General features: G+C 42.3%; 1 protein-coding gene across 7 annotated transcripts in view; it reads right to left on the reverse strand.

Moving 5' to 3' along the window:
* RASSF6 (Ras association domain family member 6) overlaps window positions 1–16066 on the reverse strand; it is a 172146-nt gene that overhangs the window by 46581 nt on the left and 109499 nt on the right. For all 7 annotated transcript variants that reach the window (XR_016349517.1, XR_016349518.1, XM_089778152.1 and 4 more), the window contains 3 exons: window positions 13492–13584; window positions 4220–4298; window positions 2036–2187 (listed from right to left, as the gene is read on the reverse strand). Coding sequence is in view for 5 of the 7 variants with exons in the window: in XM_089778152.1 (XP_089634278.1) it covers window positions 2036–2187; window positions 4220–4298; window positions 13492–13565 (305 nt within the window). In the remaining 2 variants the exon portion in view is untranslated. The remainder of the gene's footprint in view (window positions 1–2035; window positions 2188–4219; window positions 4299–13491; window positions 13585–16066) is intronic.

The following is a 16066-nucleotide window of genomic DNA, read 5'->3' on the forward strand; positions in this document are numbered from 1 at the left end:
TGTTCTTGTGCCCACATTAATCCTTAACTCAAATAACTCCTCTCCCTCCCTGAAATTTGCCTCTCTGGTGTATTTATAGAGAGCAACCATATCTCCCCCTCAGTCATATTTTGGTTAGGCTAAATAAGCTAAGCTCTTTGAGTTTCTCCTTTCTCAAGGTAGGGTTTTCCTAGTAGCCTTTCTTTGCACCAGTTCCAGTTGGAATTCATCTTTCTTAAAACACAGGAGACCAGAACTGCACATGCTCTTCTGGATGAGGTCTCTCCAGTGCCTTGTATAATGTCAATAAGACTTCCTTGTTTCTACTGGAAATATCTTGCCTGATGCATTCTTGCTTTGCATTATAGTCTGTCTCACGGCCGCATCACATGAGTGGCTCACAGTCCTCCTGTGATCAACCAATACACCTTAGCCTTGTCACTTCTAACTAGGGTTCCCATCAATCCCTTATAAGAAGGGGCATCTCTTGATACTTCATTTCTACACAAGAAGATTAGGAGTTGCTGAGTGCTGCAAAAAGCAGCAAGAAATATCACTGGAAAATTAAAATATCATAATAACTAAATAATAATAATATTGGGAACCGGGGTGGGACAGGTTTGCTAAGAAAACCTTCCCTTATTTTTGAAATAGAATGTTGGCAACCCTACTTCCAACTGATACATCCTCAACTTATAGCAAAAATTCTTGATGCTAGTCCCTATGTGTGTGACCTTGCACTTTCCATTATGAAATTTCATCCCATTTCTATTACTCCAGTTTTCAAGGTTTCCCAGATCTTCTTGCATGATATGCTGGTCCTCTTCTATATTAGCAGCACCTCTCAACTTTGTGGCATCTGCAAACTCCCAACTTTTTTGCCACAGTTATGAATTAAAATGTTAAATAAGATTGTCCACAAGACCGATCCCTGACGAGCTCCACAAGTAACCTCCCTGCAGCCTGACAGTTCATCTGTCAGTATGACCCACTGTAGTATTCCCTTTAACCAGTTCCTTATCCACCTTCCAGTTTTCAGATAAATTCTCAACTTCTCCAATGGAATTAATAATTTCTCTGTGTATCAAATACCTCGTTGTACTCAGCAGAGCTCTACAGGCAGTCCCCGGGTTACGTACAAGATAGGGATTGTAGGTTTGTTCTTAAGTTGAATTTGTACGTAAGTCAGAACTGGCGTCCAGATTCAGCCGCTGCTGAAACTGACCAGCGGCTGACTACAGGAAGCCCGAGGCAGAGTTTCAACAGCGGCTAAATCTGGACGCCTGGAACAGAGCAGCTGGGGTGCTGCCAGGTAGGTCCCCGCAGCGCCGCACCTCAGCGCTGCAGGGACCAACCCAGCAGCACCCCAGCTGCTCTACCCCAGGTGTCCCCAAGTCAGCTGCTGCTGAAACTGATCAGCGGCTGATTCCAGGAAGCCCGGGGCAGAGCAACTCTGCCTCCGGCTTCCTGTAGTCAGCCCACCTGCTCTGCCCCAGGCGTCCTGAATCAGCCGCTGCTGAAACTGACCAGCAGCCCACCGCCCACGTCCTCCGGGGCGAGAAAAGCCCCGTTCGTAAGTATGGATCCGACATAAGTCGGATCCGTGTAACTCGGGGACTGCCTGTACTGCATTTACTCTATAAATCTTCTCAGAGATGCTAGTGTGAGGGGCAACACTTTTGGAGGCATCCCATCCCTTACCATAACTGCAGAAAACAGTGGGAATTCAACAAGTTCACACTTGCTGAGTTCTCCATCTCAAGTATGCAAGTAGCCCATACAGATGATTGGGCCTCTTTTCTTATTGATTTTTGTAATTACTTTTAAATCATACTTAAAGGCTGAATTTATTACAAAAAAAAATCTGTTTCTGGTGTTGCAGAATCTGTCATAAGACTAAGCAAGCAGCAAATGAAACCTTGCACAGGCTTTCACCATGCAAAACACAGGCAGAGCCTTTCTAGAATCTGGTGTGCAAATGTCATCTTTGTTTTACCTTCACGGTTGGACTGTGAAAACAATCGCCTGCCTGAGGCTATATAAGTTAATATATTACCTTTTACTAGGGAACAAACCCACACGCTCCGGCGACTTCAGAGTCACAAAAGGGGGAATTTGCTTCTCATCTTGGATTTTTAATCGGATGGGACGTCGTAGGCCCCAAAAAATAGCCAGGATTCCTTCGATAACTGGTTTGCTGCCTTCTGGCTGAAAAACATCAGGATTGCAGTGTTATGGCAGGCGTACAAAATTAGGTGTCACACAACAGCATCTGTTTAAGTCCTGGCCTGGGATTTTGCAATCATGGAGTGGATTCCTGACTATATGGCACAGCTATGTTGTAAATTAAAGGGAAAAGGCCCAAGCCAATACGCACTTTGAAAACAATGGAAAAGTTCTCACAGATGTTAGTGGGTCTTGCATCAGGCTAAAAGCCTAGAGTCCTTACAAAGTCCTTTCACCGGAGAAACTCCAAATGATTTAGTGGAGTTTTGGCTGCATACAGATTGAGAATCCCATGCTTCCCTTTTGCAGATTATTTTGCCAGGATTGATTCTCTGAGGACCCCATGTGTTCCCAGGAAGGCAGAAAAATGGAAAAGCTCTCCACTGTGGAAGAGGAAGGTGAGTCAGACTTCAAAGCCTGAGGATCTTGGGGGATACACCAGAAACAAGACACATGCACTCAGAGGTTCCTTGCCTCCATGCTCTCCCCCAGCCTCTCTGGCCAGAGCCGGGAGTGTGCTACCAAGCTCTAACCTGACTGCTGTTGTTCCCAGAGGCCACTGTTGGGCAGCTTCCCTGTGTTGAGGAGGATGCTGACAAAATTACAAGAAACTTGAGTGCCAGTGACCCTGCACCTTCCCTCCATGGGTTTGAACTGAGGGAGAGTAAAGAATGGAGAGTCCTCCCACAATGTGTCTTCCCTCAGCTGATGATTCTGGATCCTGGTGGATTTCTACAAGTCTGATTCCCTTTGATCTAGGGAATGAGATGGCAGGGAGATCCCACCGCCGAGTCAATAACTCCTTCCCCTTTCCACATAGCTTAGATCTGTGAGTTTCTGCTCCCCATCACTCTTGAAGAATCATAGAATCAAGGAATCTCAGAACTGCAAGGGACCTGGAGAGATGATCAAGTCAAGACCTTTCTATGCTTTATCATAGAATCATCAGAGTGAAAGGGATCCCAAGAGGTCATCAACTCTGGTCCCCTGCCCTCACAGCAGGTTCAAGCACCATTTAGATCATCCATGACAGGTGTTTATCTAAACTGCTCGTAAATATCTCCAGTGATGGAGATTCCATAACCACCCTAAGCAGTTTATTCCAGTGTTTAACCACCCTGACAATTAGGAATTTTTTCTTAATATCCAACCTAAACCGCCCTTGCTGTAAGTTAAGCCCATTGCTTCTTGTCCTATCCTAAGAAGTCAAGGAGAACAATTTTTCTCCCTCCTCCTTGTAACACCCTTTTAGATATTAAAAGCCATTATCATGTCCCTCTCAGTCTTCTTTTTTCCAGACTAAACAAATCCAATTCTTTCAAACTTTCCTCATAGGTCATGTTTTCTAGACCCTTAATCATCTGTGTTGCTCTTCTCTGGACTTTCTCCAGTTTGCCCACATTTTTCCTGAAATGTGGTGCCCAGAACAGGACATAATACTTCAGTTGAGGCCTTATCAGCATGCAGTAGAGTGGAAGAATTAATTCGCATTTCTTACAACACTCCAGCTAATACATCCCAGAATGAGGTTGGCTTTTTGTGCATAGTGCGACACTGTTGACTCATATTTAGCTTGTAGTCTATTATAACTCCCAGGTCCTTTTTCACATTACTCCTTTCTAGGCTGTCATTTCCCATTTTGTGTGTGTGTAACTGATTGTTCCTTCCTAAGTGGAGTACTTTACACCTGCCCTTATTAAATGTCATCCTGTTTACTTTAGACCATTTCTGCAGTTTGCCCTTATCATTTTGAATTTTAATCCTGTCCTTCAAAGCACTTGCCACCCTCAGGGGACTGTGTAATTTGGTTATAATACTTGTTTTTTTATATTGTGAAACTTATGCTATAACTGAAGAAGCACGCTCCATCTTATATATTAATATGCCACTAGCGTACTCCCAGGGTATTTTAATTTCATGATATATAGCTCACCTGCAGACTGCACCAATAGCTCATTACTGCAATCCTGCTGTGCTTTTCAAACAGAAAGTTATGTTTGCTTACATTTCTTACCTGATTATAGGAGAGTTGCAGATTCTCTTGGTCAACATAAAAATAGTTATAGGTCTTCAGTAAAGAGTTAAGTTGATCCCTAAAAGAAGTGATCACAATGTGACTACTAAAAATCTCTCGAGTACCATAAAATCCAGATGTCAAGGTCAACATTTTCAAATATACTTGTGCTTCTAAATCCACACTTAAATTTCAGGCATACTTAGCTCCCACAATCACAGTGGTGTCAGTGGTAATTGTGGGAGGTTGGCAGCTCTGAAAAATCAGGCGAATTATTCTTGTGGCAAAATATTAATTTAGGCAGTCAGTTTTAAAGCACCCAAGTTTGAAATGTTGGTACAAATACCGTAGTTTAATAGGAAAGACACTTTACAGTAATAATATAAAACAAGGATATAGTACAATATCTATGTCTGTTTCACTACAGTAAAGGGACTGGGAACAACAGATTCCAAAACTTTTCTTAGGAACTCTGGGCTTGATGTAATTAGAAATGCTTGCTAGACAAATGGAACATTCAAATTGGGAGATTTGATAGCTGATGAACAAATAGGGGCTTAGTTAAAATATTGCTTATAAACCAATATAAACAATTTCTCAAACCATTTGAAGGAGTGATGGAAGTTGGCTATTTAAAGATACATCTACATTTGAGAGGCAAACTATGATTCCCAGCTTGAAGAGGCATACCCACACTTGCTCTGCTTGAACTAGTGCAGGACTGGGCACGATGCAGGCCAGGGGCTGGATCTGGCCCACCTAACACTTTGATCCGGCCCACGGACTGCACCAAATTTCCAGGTGGTGGCTCAGGCAGCAGGATCCTATTTAAATGGCTCACAGCTCATGGCTGCAGCGCTATCCCAGCAGGGGTAGGAGCTGTGAGCATTTTAAATAGTCCCAGCAACCCTAGGCAGCTCCTAGATAATGCAATAGTCACAGGGCCAGGAGCTGCAAGCCCTTTAAATAGCAGCCATTTATAGGGCTTGCAATGCCAGCCCCTGCCAGGGTAGCACCACGACCCTGCAGCATAGCTGCAGCAACCTCAGGCATCTGTCAGGCAACACGGTAGTGCTGGGCCAGGAGCTGGGAGCCCTTGGCTGTGTTTTTAATTCAAAGACTTCAGCCCCAGACAACTCTGGGGGAGGCTAGTTCTCAGCCCCACCCCTTCTACCCCAGGCCCCGCCCCTTCTGGGGATGGAGCTGGCATGTGACTACATACCAAAATTAATTAAGTGCCCCCCCTTGTGAAAATTATTGCCCATCCCTGGTTTAGATTCTGGGTTTGATCAAACCTGAAACTGGAAGCAAAACTAGAGGTACAGATCACTGCCACCGAGCCTAATCCATTAAGCACCATAAATATTAACAAAAACCTACCTGTGTGCAAAGCAAACACACGGCATCTGCAAACTCATCCAAGTAAACAAATGACAGGTACACATTTGTTGAAAACACACTATTTACAGCTATTCTTTGAGCTATTATTTAATCAATCCCTTTGCCAATAATGACTTACAAAGGGAGTAGAAAATTATAAGAATGTGTTTATAATAGTAGCAGAAAAAAAATGACTTTTAAATTACATGCAGGATCATACAGAGCAACAGATTATTGTGTAAATATTACACCAACAGGCCCCTGGTTGACCAGGAAGCTAAAGAAGAATCAGGTAAATATTTATATCTTTTGAAAGCTTAAAGCTGGCAATGGGAGTTAACTGTATTTATTGAGGACACAGTATAGTCCTTAGTGAAGAGAGAATCCTAATGTGAAAGTCAAAGGGACTAATTTTCAACTCTCTCTCAAAGTAACTACCTGTTTTCCTCCAGCAATAATTACTTGCAGGCACAAATCACATTGGTGGAACATCCAAGCACGAGAAAGCACGCACAACTAACCAACCTATTGGTGGATAGTAGAGCCACCCAGAGGATCACTCATTTGTTTTGGGGAAACTCTCAAGGTTTTAATATTTGTTCTGCTTTTACATGAAAATAAAACTTTTGAAACATTTCCACGAAAACTGGAGTTTGTGGAAATGTCCGTTTTCAGATCAAAATCAGAGTTCTTAAGTTTGGGAAGGGAGGGTGCTCATCTGGGTCCAAAATCTGAGCTTTTCAATTCAGGAGATAGAGGGAGGGACAGAAAAAAATGCTCTCTCTCTGCCCTCACTTTTAGGACACTTGCCTGGGATTGGGGAGACTCAGATTCAATCCCTGCTCTGCCTCATTCAGAACAGATGTTTTTCAACCCTGGTCATTCTGAATCAGGCTTATCAGGGACTTGAACCTGAGTCTGCCATGTCCCAGGCCAGTTCCAACCAACATATTTTGACTAAATTTCATTTACTCAAAACTATTCCAAGCAGTTCTATGGGACAGCCTACGGTGACATCATTACTGGAGTCATCATCTGTGGAAAGTAGTACTCTCCCAGGAACAGGGTCAAAGCACTAGCCCATCGGCATGTTGGGCACTGCAGCCACATTCTCCAGAAGCATAGATTTCGTTGGGAAATATTTTTAGGAATGAGATAAATATGATTATTCTCATGTCAGTCATTCAGATCAGATTGTGGACCACTGTGCTGGGCTCTGTACAGACATGAAGTAAAAAGACATCTTGTACAGGCTGAATCTCCGAAATCCAGGATTCTCTGGTCCAGCAACATCTGTGGTCCAGCAGGACCATGGATATTTCTGTATCAGAGAGCCCCGTCCAGTCAGGGTCAGGAGCACAGCCCCAGCCAACTGGTAATGGGGCTGGCATGGTAGGGAGTGCAGCCCCAGCCAAGGCCTGAAGCAGAGCCCAGTGGATGGGGCCAGGAGTGAAGCCAAATGGCCAGGGCTGGAACCCAGGAGCAGAGCTGACAGTTGGGAGGGGAGCCTTGACCTTCCCTGGTGGTCTGGCAAACTCCCTGTTTTGGGACTGCTCAGGTCTTGAGGGTGCCAGAGCAGGGAGTTCTAACCTGTACTTTCATAAGAAGGATGTAGGACTGAAATGACTCGTGAAGATAATTTCTTTATGGCAGCATGCCCTTTAGTCAGTAGGGCTTTGTCTACACTGCAGGGTTTTTGCACAAGAAGCTTTTTGCGGAAGAGATCTTCCACAGAAACGTCTTGCGCAAAAGCACATCCATACCTCTAAAGCGTGTCTACACTGCATGGACACACTTATGCAAGAAAGCTCTGATGGCCATTTGCAGAATGGCCATCAGAGCACCTGTGCTTTTTCTGATAGACTCTTTTGCACAAGAAACCCCTGTTGAGCATCCACACACACCTTTTTGCGCAAAAACTCTTGTGCAAAAAGGAGTTATTCCTCGTAGAAAGAGGTATACCTATACAGCAAAAAGCCCTCTGTTCTGCTGGACCAGAGAATTTTCTTGCACAAAAATGTGCTTGAGGTGTGGACACTCCATGGGTTTTTGCACAAAACAGCTGTTTTTGCACAAAACCCCTGTACTATAGACATAGCCTTGCAGTTTGAAGTATTAGGGCTCACTACAGTTTATAGGAACCTTTCCATTGACTTCAGTGGACTCTGGGTTTGGACTTTCTTGTACAGATCAACAACCATGTTGACTAAAGTGATTCCTTCAAGAATAATTTTTTCAGCAGCTTTACCAGCTGAAGGGTAGTTGTGGAGCCCTAGGGTTTCGGCTAATGAAACAACTATTAACTGCCATTCGTCCTCGCCTTTAACCAAGGAGGTTGGTGAAATGCTACCCTGTATTTGAATTTGATTGGAACAAAGGAGAAATCACAAGCAAATCTACTGGGAGGGAATAGCGAAGGATCATCCACGAGCAAGAAGCCAAAAAACAAACAGAAAGCTTAAAATACAAAGAGAGAGACAAAACACCCCTGGGACGGATATGACAATTTCTTCCAGTATCCCCGAGACACATTATCAAATTAAGGTTTGGTTAGGGTCCACTGTATGACAAATGGTTTAGGTATTATTAGGGCAAGGATTGTATGATGAGTTCTGCTTAATAATGATCCAAAGCAATACAGACTGATGCATGTTTCATCATCTGATTCTTTTTTTTTCTTTTTTTGGTGGTTCAGGTTCTGTAGTTTCCACATCAGAGTGTTGCTTTTTTAAGACTTCTGAAAGCACAATCTGGATTTTGGAAGGCACTTCAAATCTTAAACCTTAAGTGGAATGATGTAGCTGTCTCTAAAAATCACACATTGGTACTTTCTTTACATTTTGTGAAATCTGCAGTGAAAGTGTTTTTAAAATGAACAAGTGCTGGGTCATCATCCAAGACTGCTATAATATGAAATATATGGAAGAATGCGGGTAAATCAGAGCAAGAGACACAAAATTCTCTCCCAGGACTTTAGTCACAAATTTAATTAACACTTTTTTTTCCACAAGTGTCGTTAGCCTGGAAATGTGTCCTCTGGAATGGTGGCTGAAGCATGAAGGGACATATTTTTAGAATATCTGGCACATAAATACTTTGCAGTGCCAGCTACAGAACCTCCTGTTCTCATTTTCTGATGATGCTGTAAGTAAGAAGTAGGAAGCATTATCTCTGGCAAATGTAAGAAAAATTGCTTGTCTTAGTGATTGGCTGAGCAAGAAGTAGGATGGAGTGGACTTGTAGGCGCTAAAGTTTTATATTATTTTGTTTTTGAGTGCAGTTGTGTAACAAAAAAGTCTATATTTGTGAGTTTCATTTTCACAACAAAGAGATTAAATTACAGTGTTTTTATGAGGTGCATTGAAAAATACTATCTTTGATCATTTTTACAGTGCATATATTTATAATAAAAATTACACTTTGATTTGAATCACTACTTGGAATATATATGAAAATGTAGAAAAATATCCAAAAAGTAAAATACGGTCAAATTGCTAAGGATGAGTAAAAGAGAATTGCACAAATACGAAGAGACAAAAATCAGGAAGGCTAACACATCAGAGGAGTTACACCTCTCAAGAGACATAAAAGGCTCCATAGATAGACAAGGATCAATAAAAAGATGAGGGAAAGCAGAGATCCTTTCCTTATGGGGAAGGAGAGATAAAAATGGAAGAATGAAGTGTTTAATGCCTCGTTTTTTTAGTCTTCAATATAAAGGTAAATTGTGACCAGATACTTAACACGGTATTAACAACAACGGGGAAGTAATGCAAGCCAAAATAGCAAAAGAAGAGATTAAAGAATCTTTAGAAAATTGGACACACTCAAGTCAATCAGTCCTGAATAAATACACCCTTGGATACTTAAGGAGCTATCTGAAAAATCTCAGAATAGTTAGCATTATTTTTGAGAACACAGGGAGTAACTTCTTTGACAAGGTTACTGTCCTAGTGGCTAGGAGGGAAGTAGTAGATGTGATGATTTTAGATTTCATTAAGGTTTTTTCTCAATACTAAATGACACTCATAAGCAAACTAGGGGAAACTTGGTCAAAATTAAACTGCAAGGGGTATGCCCAACTATTTGAAAGAGTAGTTCTTGATGGCTGTCTGTAAAACTGATGGGACTGGGCAAGGGAGAGGGAGATTATCTAGTAGAATCTTAGAGGGATCTCTCCTGCATCTGCTACTAGTCAGTATGTTCATTAATTACTTGGAAACAGACTATGCTTATCAAGTTTGCAAGATGAGACCACCTGGGAGTGATAAAATGACAGGATTATAATTCAAAACCACCCTGACAAATTGGAAAACTGTTCTGAAATCAACAAGATGAAATTAAATTAAAAGTGCCAAGTATGACACTTAGAAAGGAAAAAATCAAATGCACAACTATAAAATGGGGAATGACTGGATAGGGATGATAAAAAACAACAAATGGTCTGGTAGCACTTTATAGACTAACAAAACATGTAGACGGTATCATGAGCTTTCGTGCGTACAGCCCACTTCTTCAGATTGTACTACTGAAAAGGATCCATTGATTATAGTGGATCACAACTTAAATGGGACCCAATAATGTGATACACTTGGAAACAACTCTAATATTATGGGGTGTATTAACTGGAGTGTAATACATAAAATGTGCGAGGTAATTCTCCCACTTTAACTTGGCACTAGTGAGGACTCAACTGGCATACTATCTCTAGTTCTGGGCTCCATCCTTTAGGAAAGATGTGAACAAATTGCAGATATTCTAGAGGAAAGCAACCAAAATTACAGTAAATTTAGAAAATCTGACCTTTGAGGTAAGGCGAAAAAAATGTACATATTTAGTCTTAAGAAAAAAAGACTGGAGACCCACTAACACTCTCCAGATATGTTAAGGGGCTATTACAAAGAGGATGGTGATCAACTGTTGTCCATGTTCACTGAAGATAGGACAAGAAGTAATGGGCTTACTGGGCAGCAAGAGAGATTTTAGTTAGATATTAGGAGAAACTTTCTAACTTTAAGAGTAGTTATGCACTGCAATAGGCTTCCAAGAGTGTCAAGTCCTCATCACTGGAAGTTTTTAATAACATGTTAGATAAACAGCTCTTAGGGAGGGCTAGGTTTACTTAGTCCAGCCTCTGTGCATGTCATTATTCTCCTTTATTCAGCTCTGGTGAGGCCACATCTGGAGTATTGTGTCCAGTTCTGGGCCCCCCACTACAAAAAGAATGTGGATGCATTGGAGAGGGTCCAGCAGAGGGCAACCAAAATGATTAGGGGGCTGGAGCATATGACTTATGAGGAGAGGCTGAGGAAGTTGGGTCTGTTTAGTCTGCAGAAGTGAAGAGTGAGGGGGGATTTGATAGCAGCCTTCAACTTCCTGAAGGGAGGTTCCAAAGAGGATGGAGAAAGGCTGTTCTCAGTAGTGACAGATGGCAGAACAAGGAGCAATGGTCTCAAGTTGTGGTGGGAGAGGTCCAGGTTGGATATTAGGAAAAACTATTTCACTAGGAGGGTAGCGAAGCACTGGAATGGGTTACCTAGGGAACTAGTGGAGTCTCAGTCCCTAGAGGTGTTTAAGTGTCGGCTTGACAAAGCCCTAGCCGGGTTGATTTAGTTGGGATTGGTCCTGCCTAGAGCAGGGGGCTGGACTTCATGACCTTCTGAGGTCTCTTCCAGCTCTATGATTCTATGATTCTAGATGACCTCTCAAGGTCCCATCAAGGATGATATGTCATACCTGCGTTTTTTGTGGCACATTTGATAGGGGTGTTTACCGAGAAATACAGGCCATGCATGCCAGCTAGACCATTTACACCCACTTCTGTTCTCTCTCTCAATCTGCCCTTTGGGCAAGTTGAAGACAAAGGGCTTGTGTTGTGGAACACCATGCAGGGCAGGACTGACCGAGGCAGATCCAAGGTCATGGTAATGGAAGGACAAAATGTGAAAACTAAATTTGAAGTGATTTCATTCAGCAAACACTATTTTAATGCCCATTCATTTTCCAATTTTTATTTCCCTCAAAGGAAAGAAACTTGCATGGTAATAGAAAGACTGAAAAGCCTCTGCTCTGAAGCATGTCTCTCAGCTAGTTAATTAAGCACAAGAAGCAAAAGGCTCTGGCTAGCTTAGTGCCTAATCTGGAGCTCATGTGTTTGTGTGCTGTGTTCACACACATTTAAATTGGTTAATTATTGGCGAGACCTACAGCACGATGTCCTAAAGCAGAATTATCATAAAGAGAACGATGACTAAGCAGGGAGTACATAATTATTACCTACCTATGTTCCACGGGTAAGGTTCTGATGTCCCTGTTTACATGGAATGGTTCCATTGAGTAAGCTTATTGAAATCAACAGGCCCACCCAGAATGAGAGGCTATTGAGCCAGAATAAAGGGATGAGAGTCCAGTCTGGTATTTGAAAGTACAAACTCCAAAGGCCAGATTGTGATGGGTCTGTACATGAGGGGACAGTGAGGGGGAGAAAGAACAGTCACAGTCAGATCCTCTAAACTTGTTTAGAGGTTGCTTTCTCTGTGGGTCCCCTGGGGAGTTCCTCATCCAAAGGTGCTCCAGGAAGGGCAAAGAAGATGTGGGGCAACAGACCCTACTCCTGTCACACTGGCCCATATATCAAGCTAGGTACTACCTGGGGAGGAGTCTGCATGCCAGGGTGGGGAATTGTTTTTTGTTTGGGGTCACTGACCCACAGGAAAATTAGGGGCCGCATACAAGTGAAAAGAACAATACTCTCACGTCACTATTCACACTCAACTTGGGGACTTGGGACCAGGCCTGCCAATGGGAAGGGCAAAGGGGGCAATTGCCCCAGATCCAGGTGACCCAAAGAAGCCTTTTAATTGCTGCTGGAGCACTGTGATGGTGTTCTGGGCAGCTCTTTGGGGTGCGGGAGAAGGGGACGGTGCCATACGGTATGCCTTCAGGCAGCGAAGGGGGTGCTGTGGTCTGGGTGGCACTAATGGAGGGCTGCCCTCCACACTGCCCCTTCTGCCTGAGACCTCACCCCTTCCAGGAGCATGAAGCTGTCCGCTGCACCTTGCTCATGGGCCTGGCATGGCTGTCATCTCCCCTGTGGGAGAAGGGGGGCATTGGGGCTCAGAGACTTGCCATAGGACTGGAGCATGAACTGCAGTTTGCCTCACTGCAGAGGAAGTCCCAAGCCTCCCTGTAAGCAAGATTAAAGTAAGCCTCGCCCACAGGCTGGAGGCTCTCCTCTCTCATCCTAAAAGATGGTGTAATCTTTGCAGTTGCCTTGTGCATCAGAAAGTTTAGGGTGTAGCATAATACCAGGGAAACTTCCTGAGAGCAAGATCCACCCTTTGACTGTGGAACAATCTGCCAAGGGAAACATAATGCCAGCTCCATTCCCAGACACTTTTCAAATGTGACTGAACCAACATTTGCATTTGTAGGAGGCTGGACAGATGACCTCAAAGGCCTCAGGATTTTCTAGATGAGAGGTGCACAATGTGTGAATATATGTACAAATATACATAGGCAATTTCGAAAAAGATGTCTGGTCCAACTTTTCAAAAGAGCAAGGTTAGGCCTCCAAACCCATATTAGGGACCCATAAACTGGATTTCTGAGGTACTGAGCATCTGTTTGTCACATAAGAAATGGAATTTATGCACCCACATTAGAAAATGTAGGCCTCTATGTCTGCGCACCAGAAAGAAAGAAAAACGTTCAGCACATGAATGCCTGTTGACTTCATTGGGAGTTCTGTATGCAGAGGACAGGTAGGATCAGACTCTAAACCTCTACACTATTATTATAGACTCATCGCTTCTCCTTTGCATTATCTAATCTTAATGGGTAAGTGGAGCAGATCATTGCCAAGACATTAAATATTCTTATTGAAAAGTTACCTGGTAATGTACTTGTCCTCATTGATGGAAATAGCAGATGGTGGATGTTGCGATTTCATAGTCACTTTCTTCATTTATTTGAGTTAGATGGCACTACATGAATGGAACAGAATATTTTAAAAGTCTTAATCATTGTTCATTACATCTCTCTATTTGCAGTGTAGTTACACTTAAGTGCTACACTTGGAAAATGTGTGTTGATATATTTGGTTTGGGATAAGACATTAAAATGTTATTTTTCCTTAAGGGAAAACAATATATTCTGCATTTGCACTATAAAAGAGGGCATTCTCACTACTTGTAAGACTATTACAATACATAGTCCATATAGTTCCTATAATAAAAGGGACTATATGTACTATCTATAGTAATAGTCCCAAATATTACAGCTTACAATGGTATTAGTAATTCAAAGACTTGCAGCAACTACTTCAAAATACTTTGGTATTGTTTTACAAGAGAGGCTTGATACTGGATGAAAGTAGAATCTTTGGCACAGCATAGAATAGCTCATGGACAACAGATACAAAATTGCCTCAGGTTGCAAAGTGAAAGTGTCCTAGGCAGTAAACCTGAGGCAGGTTCCTGTGGATTGGATTGGAAATGTTGAAATTCCGGTCGATCCAGTGAAGTCTTGTGGCACACAAAGTCAGAAAGCTGAGGTATTAAAACGGAAGCAAGGCTACTACTTGCATCATTATCTGTTGCTTTCCATATAGCTGTCTCAGCACTGCCAGACCAAAGAGACTCCTGGGAAGTCTGATTATTCAATTTCAGCTGCTCCCGAGTCATTCCATGGTATTAGAAATAAAAGGCAGACTAAGCAGAGTGTAACTGAAGAGAATGAAGATTACGTTTCTCCAATGAGGTGTCATTTGTCAACATTTGTCTGTTTTGTGTTGAGCAATTAAGTGGGGCATGGACAAGAAGAGATAAGAATGAAATCTCTCAAATCGCTATGGATTAAATTCAAAGATTCACTCTCAGCTTTTACTCAGGTAAATGTCATTTAAAGCCAACTGGCATGCATTTGTTTGAGGAAAGAGTAAAAACTGAATGTCAAATGCTGCTTACTGGGATTGGTCCAGTGTGATCCTGGACCAATCCCAGAAAGATGAGTGGAATCATTCTGCATTTACACAGCAGATTCTGACTATGCACATGGACTTAAAGGATCTTTTTTTTGGACTGATCCAATTCCCACCAAAGATAGCCACATATATTTCATTCACTTCAATGACAGATCAGCCCTTGTACAAGCTAAAGGCCACAGGATCCAGGCCAAATGGGGGTTTGGGTGAACCCAGCTTTACATCTGTAGGAATGAATGCAATAAAAGTTCACAATGGCCAGAAATGAAAAGAGGGGGAAATTAAAAATCAGAAAGACTCTGGTTGGGGAAACATATGTGCTCAGTTCCTTCCATAGCATTCTTGCATACCAGTGTCTAATCTCTCTTCTTTAGACAAGATTTGATCCTCTGCTGACAGACCTTTATAGCTGTGTAAATGTATAGTTTATAAATATCCCAAATAAAAATAAAATACACTTAAGCAAAAAGTAGCAAGCAAAGAGACTTAACATTCCATTTATAGAATACCTTTATCCACTGCACCTTGACAGACAAGACCATCTAAGGCAGCACTGAGAGAAAATTGGCAGTCACAAAAGCAGCAGAGAACTGGATGGCTCTGCAAACCAATTGTCATCATTCTGGGCCAAGAAGATAGGAAAGGATCCTAACAGTTGGAAAGTATAAGAAATTCAGCCATTGGCATGTTTCCCTAACCAGAGTCTACTTTCATTGTTTCCTACCAGATTTAAATCCTGCCACTTAGCCTATAAGAGCAGAAGTGACTATAATTAATGAACTTTATGGGTAAAGGAGTGCAAGAAACTTTCCTCTCTGCCAACTCAGAGTTCAGTCACTTTTCAAAAGCTTGTAGAAGTCCACTGAAAAAGTCTCATTGACTTCAAAGGACATCGGATGATGCTCGGTCCAATTAAATATGCCTGCTGAGAAATGAACTCTGCTCAGTGATTACTGCGCAGCACGGAATGGTGAATGACCAAGAAAGGAGATCCCCATATACAACTTTTATTGCACTGTGTTCTCTTCCTCAGTGTATTCAATGGGAACAATTTAATGTACCCTGAAGTAATTTACTTTGATTTAGTCTGATTTACCAATGCTGGTAGGTAGATACTAATTTACATCAAACTGAACCTGTGTGTCAGTTCAAATTGGTGCCAGCATCCGCACCTGCAAAAAATGATTTGCAGATATCTGCATCCACATCCATGGATGCGGATACCCATGGACAATGCTCCTTCTAATCTTTTCCATCCATGTACGGAATAAATTTTTTATGTGCACCAGGACATGTGCGAATGTGTATCATCAACAGAAACACAAAACGGAGCTGTGGGAGCTTTGCTAATCAGTTGGGCAGCATTTTAATTTCTCCTGAGCGACCACACACATGCACAGCTTACATGGAATGCTACTCACAGATAAAAAGCAAACATTGGCGGATTTGCAGGGCTCTACAAATGGCTACGCCATTATTCACTG

This window comes from Pelodiscus sinensis, chromosome 4 (assembly GCF_052426305.1).
Source record: "Pelodiscus sinensis isolate ZL-2025 chromosome 4, ASM5242630v1, whole genome shotgun sequence".
Taxonomy (NCBI): domain Eukaryota; kingdom Metazoa; phylum Chordata; order Testudines; family Trionychidae; genus Pelodiscus; species Pelodiscus sinensis.